This window comes from Mytilus galloprovincialis, chromosome 11, assembly GCF_965363235.1.
Source record: "Mytilus galloprovincialis chromosome 11, xbMytGall1.hap1.1, whole genome shotgun sequence".
NCBI classification, from domain to species: Eukaryota; Metazoa; Mollusca; class Bivalvia; order Mytilida; family Mytilidae; genus Mytilus; species Mytilus galloprovincialis.
This window is the reverse complement of record NC_134848.1, coordinates 25326266-25334503: the sequence shown is the minus strand read 5'-3', so window position 1 is coordinate 25334503 and position 8238 is coordinate 25326266. Positions and strand designations below refer to the sequence as shown.

Genomic DNA, 8238 nt, shown 5'->3' with positions numbered 1-8238 from the left:
AAGCCTTAATGGTGCAGTTTTACCAAGTAAAATATGGGCTATGGTCACAGGAGAATCAGCAATTTAAAATACAGTGCACAGAAGTTGGCCAAGAAATACCGCCTCCAGACATGGTTATATTTGTTTACGGACCAGCCCTGATGTTCTTGGCCGGATATCCAAAAATGCATGTGGAATACACTTACTTCAAAAACAGGATAAGTCGACTGCAATGTTAATTGACTGAAAAGAAATGTTAGAAAAGTGGAGGAAAATCGGAAGAACGTAATTTATTTCTGGAATATTTTGGACTACAAAATTAGTACAATCTTAAAAAAAGGGAAAAACAAAATCATACGCTTGCAAAATGCAATCCATGCAGACCAATCCACATTGATATGTCTTCTTTGCATAAATCTCAATAGACAAAGACTCCCGTCAAATTTTGGAAACTTGCCAGACAGCTACATATCTTTTTATTCATACTGTGTCGTCAACATCAATGACCCAAGAGAAAGGAGTTAAAATTGTTAAGTCTTTCATCAACATCGTCCAACCAATAATAGAAGAAAAGTCAATATTAAATTCAACTGTAAATTAGCTGACTCACTATGTCCTACAGCAATTACCGCAGCAGAAGATCGCAAGGAAATTAAGAAAGCCGTCACCGTTAGTAAAAAGAAATCTAAGGAAGTAATGAAGGATTATGGCAATGATGTCACCAACTTTCTTTCATCTGGAAAATCATTCAACCGATACCATCATACCTATTTATGGAAACAGTTTTACGATCGCACGATTACGACATCGTTTAATTTCCGGCGCCATTTGTAAACAACAACAGTCGTCTGCTGTAACGTAACGTTTGGTAGCAGTGATGACAAGAATACATAAGCATGGCTTCAAATCTAAAAGATATCTGAAGGTGTCGGATAGTCAACATGCCCGATGGACCAAACCATCGACTTACTCTAATGATCACAACTATTTTTCGAGTAAGTTATCCATTTGATTCCCGAAAAATACATGACAACATCAACACAACTACTGAACTAGTCTACAATATATATAATATTACTATAAATAAATTATATACGTAAAATTATGTTGACCATAAAGATAATCTTTATATAGTATTAGTCCGAGATTGTTCTTACATCCAACGACTGTTTCGCCAGAAAAGCTTGGACTGAGGGACCCTCGTTGGCACAGCCACAGGTCAGCCAGCTTGTGCAAGTTGCGGCAAAAAGCCGTTGGGCGTCAGAGCAATCTTGGACTGATGAGTTTTAACACCAGTAAATGAGTAAGGTTAACATTTGATTTCAAGAATAAAGGTCCTAGACTAGTCATATATTATATATTAATAATATCAGTTATAAAATCCAGATTACATAAGATATCTTGAAGTTAGAATAAATATTAAAACGGCTTGCCATAATAAATACATAAACAGTTTGATTTAAGAACTTGTTTTTAATTCCTATGTCATTGTTCCATGATTGGTCCAGAGACGGGAAAAATTATAAACTATTCCGTAAGATCAAAAGAGTGCAGAGTTTGCAGTAGAGCAGAATCCAGAAATGAAAGTCCAAGAAAGCATGCATGCTACCGTAACTGGGAAGGTAGTTCAAAGGGGATGGAGGCTGATATGGTGATAGAAATGGTTAAAGATGTACAGAGTAAAGGCTGTACAGTAGCTGCATTAGTTGGAGATGAGGATTCAACAACAATAGGACGAGTACGGGCAAACATCAGTAATAGCATTGAAAAGATATCTGATAGAAATCACTTAAAGAAGATTCTTGGAAACAGTCTTTACTCTCTCAATAAAAATCATCCTGTTTTAACAGTTAAAATAATCAAATATTTACAAAGTTGCTTTAACTATATAATAGCCCAAGGTGAAGGTAATCCAGAACAAATAGCAAAAGATCTCAATGCACTTTCGAAACATCCTTTTGGCGATCATCAATGCTGCTCAAGTCGATGGTGTAAATTTCTCAGCAATCCGAAGTCTGTTTTCAAATAATTTCCTCAAGGAAAACCTCTGTCAGGTTCAGGTCTACAAAAGTCTCTGGAAAGTGTTTTTGAAGGATATGCTAAGAACAGCCTTAAATTGTCAACTGTCGGTAGTACTCAAGCTAATGAGAGCTTCAACAGAATGGTTTCTGCTAAAGCACCAAAGCATGTTCATTACAGTTCTTCTGGAAATTTGAATGACAGAGTTGCAGAAAGTGTTGCCCAGAAGAACACAGGTCACAGATACCTAGTTAATGTAAGTTTTACTACATTGAATTCATTATTATTTGTGGGATACTAATTTTCGTGGGTTTCGAGGGTACATGTGAACCATTTAAATTTTTCATGAATAACATATTCGTAATAGGCTATGTATAGAGATTGGAAAAACTATGAAATCAAATATCCACAAATTTGCAAGTTTTCAGCAAACCACATAAATTGATATCCACGAAAATAAATGAATCCACAGTATAATTGTTAGAGCCCCTACTTGAAAAGGGGGCAGTATATAGTGTTTGTGGTGTACTTGTGGCCACCCATTTGTCTGAAGACGGCAGATTTGCATATTTCCCAACCTTTTTTTATTACAACAACTTTTTAAGAGTTATGGGACTTTGACTGTGGCTCATCAAATTCAAATAAACATCCAAGGCAAATATCTTTGTATGTAGAAGCAGCATAAATTGTAAAGATTAGAACTTATCTGAAAACTTCACATAATGTTGACATAACATCTCTGTCTTGTTTTTGTAGGTCAGCATTCAAAAGAATAATTGCTCTTGTAGTTTCGATCTGTTTGCTTAATAGCACTTATTATTTTGTTTTTTGTAAGAAAAAATAGTTAATATAAATATGAAGTCTTATTTGTTATTTTTAATTTTTCAGGTTAATAAGAAGCTGGGGCTTTCACCAGGTTACCATACTCAGCGCTTTGCCAGATTAAGAGATTATCAGCGATCAAAGCAGAGGGCATTGGCAACTACAAGAGCATTTAAAAGAAAACGACTGAAAAAGAAAGCTAAGATGTAATTAATGCATATTTTATTTCAAAATATATCCCATTTATTTACCTGTGTATAAGAAAAATTAAAATGTCCATTGAAAAATCATATTTTTCATTGTGGGATAACCTTACAAAACCACATCTATTGAATAACCTTATTTTTCAAAGAGGAATAACCCTTGAAAAGTACAACTTCTATCAATTAACCTCCAAAAGCCTCTTGTAACTCATAGATTAATACTGAAACACCATATATATTTGCTGTTTCGTTTCAATTAAATCAGTAAAAAGCTTTTATTGAAATTAGATTTGATATTTTCATAACTTAAATGGTAGTTTTCAAGACAAATAATATTGAATATTTAAAGCATAAAGACCCAAATGGTAAAAAAAAAAGATTTGGTAACTATTTTTCTTGATAATTGAAATAAATCTTATTTCATTTAGGCACCAAAAGCTTGCATCTGCAGAAGTCAGAGAAGGTGTCTCCTATCAAACAGGATGTTCTCTTGATGCAGCAATATCGGATGATATTCAGTCTATTCCTGCACCAGTTATTCCTCCAGAATATCTTCCTTTGGAACCAAAGACCTTGAATGACAGTTGCATGACATACTTTGATGTTGAAACAACAGGTCTTGGTAAGGATTACTCATTATGATGAAAGGCTTTAAGTATCTAAGAATTCAATACCTCTTTTTGTAGATTTGCTGGGGTGTAAAAGAATTGTCTGAAGTATAAAAAAGAAGATGTGGTATGATTGCCAATGAGACAACTATCCACAAAAGACCAAAATGACACAAACATTAACAACTATAGATCACCGTACGGCCTTCAACAATGAGCAAAGCCCATTATTGTTAACCAATCAAAATAATGTGTTACAATGAAACATACATGTAATGTTATTATATATATTTATATATGAGTAGATGTGGTTTGAATGCCAATGTGACACCTCTCCATCTAAGTCTGCAACATGGAGCATTTTGGTCGTACCGGACAACAAGCTATAAAGGACCAAAAATAAAGGCAACAGTAGTATACCGCTGTTCAAAACTCATAAATCCATGGACAAAAAACAAAATCGGGGTAACAAACCAAAACCGAGCGAAACGCATTTAATATAAGAGGAGAACAACGACACAACACCGAAACGCAACACACACAGAAACTGACCAATCATCAGACAAAACACCACGAGAATAACAAAAATTTAGTCAAGACATTGTTCTGAAAGGCAAATAATTATGAATTTGATGTCCAGAGTCAAAACTTGCAAATCATAGAGATTTATCTTTAAATCAGAGCATTCAAGTATGAGGTAATTGTTATATAGGTTTCAAACTGGTTACAGGCTCACATTCCCTGTCTTTATTAGACTCATCAGTTACATATATCAAACACAAGCATGGAATATGAGCCTATATTCCCAGTTAATATCCTGAAAACACATACCTGTAATGTTAATTATCTAATAACCTATACATTAATCCATTAGAATAATTGATTACCATACATTTGTTGAAAAATTCCTTTAAAGAAATCAAAATAATAAGATTGGCATCTAATACCATACAAAATAAACTTTTATACTTTTATATTTATTGAAGATAGCATCATGAAAATAGAAGCATCGACACATAAGTCAAGTTTAGACACAACTTGCTCAAGTTTTCTATATAACAACTGATTGTTACTAGTATATAGAAAACTTGAGCAATATCAATCTACATGAACCCATTGAATTAAAAAGGGTTTATTTTTAAAAATCAAACATATTCTCTTTTTATACATACTTGCTTGTAATAAAAAAATCCAGAATGGACTGAGTATAAAAATGACATATTAAGTTAATTAAATTAAATTTGTTTTATGTGTACAATATTAAAAACTATCCTAAACAGAATGGTTGATAAATAAGAAGAAAAACAAGTGAATCTGTGAGCTACTGCTCACTAATGATACTAAAACAATAGGGTAAACAGGAAGTTGTTCAGTGATGAATCGGAACAGGTATCACACAGTAAATATAAACATTGATATCAAATTGCAGAAAGCCCTGACGTGTAGTTCCTGAGAAAAATTCAACTAAAATTTGCAACTATGCTATTCTGTGTTAAAAATGTAAGTGTTCAGTAAACAGGAATTTGTTGAGTGATGCATCTGAAATTGCATCAAACGGTATAGCTTCCTCATATAAACCTCAATACCAAATTTCAGAAACCGTCGATGTTTAGTTCCTGAGAAAAATTTGATTGTAGGGACTGACGGACAGACGGACGGACGGAGGGACAGACGGATTGACAGACATGCAGAGTTAAAAAAGAAGAGGAGTATAATAATATATAAATAAATGACAATTTACAGATTTTCAGATGGTGGTTTATGGCCTGCTCTGAGTCCATATTTTGCATCTTCGCTAGCCAAGGGTTACGATCCACTCCCGCTCTCTTCACCCTTGGCAGATTGAGCCAACATTTGTGATATCAATGTTGCGCCATCTATCGGAAGTTTAAAGTCACGCCCATTCCGAATAAATTATTCTTGACCAATGGTAGCACTTGAAATTTTCAATTTGGAGATAAAAACACGGTAGCGTCTAGATTCTAACCACTTGGTAAAGCCGGAAACGAAAATATATGTCAATATTCATGCATTTGTGCATGAAACATACACAGAAACTTCTATTAGTTGATTAAAAACATGCAAGTTGTCACTAAATATAGTCCTATGTTTAGTGATGTAAAGACTTGTTGCACAATAAACACGTGGCAATTGTTTACAAACACTTTCAACATTTACACGTGATCATGTTATAGGCGCTTTTTGATTGGATGCAGCGAGTATCTACTGCAACCAATAAAAATCCTTACCTTGTGTCTCCGAAATATTATCTCAATCCGCCAAGGGTGAAGAGAGCGGGAGTGGATCGTAACCCTTGGCTAGCGAAGATGATATTTTGGAGAGGGTCCATTTTAATTTTTTTTGGCCTTTTCTGTTGCCAGCTGTTTTTGCTCAGCACTAGCTCCTCTCCACACCTCTGCTGCTTTTCTAAGGTATTCGCTACCAGTCATGTTACCTTAAAAAAAAAGTATTCTTAATTCCTGAAAATTTATTTCTCATATCATAAATCATGCAACAAAATAAATATAGTTTTCGACAAAGTAAACAGCTGCTTTTAAAAAAGATCAAATGATAGTTAAAATACTACTGTGTTTTATAATTGATACAAATAATGATGGACAAAATAAGGTGATTGATCTTTATCACAAGACTGCTATTTTCAGTATATTTTTTCTTTATTCTAAAATTTTCATTGAAGAGAACTTGTTTTTTTTATGTGCACTTACTAAAACAGGGACAACATTAAGGAGTGGTTGTACTTAGTCTGTTAGTTCAGAAGTTAGTATATGTATATATAAAATAAAACATATTGTTAAGATGTTTACCTCTTGGGATATCCCCAGTTACAATATTGTAAGCTGAAGGCCCCCTCTTAGTTGCTGTTTTCTTTTTAGAGTAATCTATAGTACCCACATATCTTTCTCTAGCATTTGTATTTCCAATCCACATCTATAGGTTAAAATTGAATAAAAATCATGTTGGCTACTTTACAAATTTGATTAATACAAATATAATGACTCTAAATAACAGTCCAACAATGTTAGATCTGTAAATTTGCGTTAGCTTTCGGCTATTAAATGGCCCAAATGCTAACAGTTTTTTCAAAATGTAATTTTAACGTGCCAATTTGAATTTATTTTGAAATAAATTATAATGTACCAAGGAACTCTTTGATTTCTACTATATATATATATATATATATATATACAACTCGTCTAAACATCAACCCAACAATGTTAGATCTGTAAATTTGCTTTCGCAAATTTTTGGTTTTTCCCTCGCCGGGATTCGAACCCATGCTACTATATATATATATGGTAAATTTAAAAAATGATTTAATACAGGTGTATTTTAGATAATTTCTGGATAATTTTTCGGTTGACTTCATTAAATTTGGTCATTAAAATGTTCACCAATAAACCGTGACTTCACTTCAAAAGGTTTTATGGTCATCGCCGTTCACTGATCTACAGTTACTGAGTGTATGCTTCTCATGACAGAGAATCTTAATTTCTCCTTATATTGACCTTTCAAAAGTAACAAAGCAGGTTTCTTGCAAGAGGCAGAAATTTCTTTCCAAAACATTAGCAGAAGCCTGTTGTTCAGTAGATGTCATTTATTGGTGTGGTTCATAGGTGTTTCTTGTTTTCAATATAGATAAGACTGTTGGTTTTCGTGTTTGAATTATTTTACACTGGACATTTTTGGGTTCTTTCTAGCTTGCTGTTCGATGTGAGCCAAGGCTCCATGTTGAAGGTCGTACACTGACCTATAGTTACTTTAAATACATTGTGACTTGAATGGAGAGTTGTCTCACTGGCACTCATACCACATCTGTTTATTTATAATGATTACCTGATTCACCACTTGTTTTAAAGGGTCTGTGTTTACCTTGACTCTATCAATTGAACAATCCAATTTCTCCGCCATTCCTTTAATTTTTGGAATGCACAGTTTACCGGTGGATCGCATACCATTTTCCCACTCCAGTGTTAGAGTATTTTGCTCCTCTGGAGAGAAATCCACTCTTCTTTTCTGCTGCTCAAAGAAAATTACATTATGTCTAATGATTGATAATTTAGTCTTAGATGCATGGTTTTTTTATTAGTTGTTATTAGCTTTGAACTAGCTGTCAGTAACAACAAGTACTCTCAGATCTATACTAATAGTCTTTTTGTCGTTAGGATGTATATGCGCTGAGCCACTCTGTTTTTGTAAGATGTATTTGTATTTGTATCGATCTGATGAGTAAAGCCCTTTTCAACCGATTTTTATAGATTGTTCCTATGTTATACCACTGTTCCGGGTAAGGGTAGGGTAGGGATCCCGCTAACATGTTTAACACCACCACATTATGTATGTATGTGCCTGTCCCAAGTCAGGAGCCTGTAATTCAGTGGTTGTTGTTTGTTGCTGTGTTATATATTTGTTTTTCATTCATTTGTTTGTACATTAATAAGGCCGTTAGTTTTCTCGTTTGAATTGTTTTACATTTGTCATTTCGGGCCTTTTATAGCGCTATATGCGGTATGGACTTTGCTCATTGTAGAAGGCCGTACGGTGACCTAATGTTGTTAATTTCTGTGTCATTATGTCTCTTGTGAAGA

The 8238-nt window shown here is 33.9% G+C and overlaps 1 protein-coding gene across 1 annotated transcript; it reads right to left on the bottom strand.

Annotated features, from left to right (window-relative positions):
* Nucleotides 1-5373: 5373 nt before the first annotated feature.
* On the bottom strand, nt 5374-8238 carry LOC143051075 (uncharacterized). Its single transcript, XM_076224117.1, has 4 exons — nt 7523-8238; nt 6457-6580; nt 5970-6086; nt 5374-5418 (listed from the first exon to the last, which is right to left on the bottom strand). Exons 1-3 carry the CDS (start codon nt 7601-7603, stop codon nt 5983-5985), a joined length of 309 nt encoding a protein of 102 aa, XP_076080232.1. The 5' UTR covers nt 7604-8238; the 3' UTR covers nt 5374-5418; nt 5970-5982.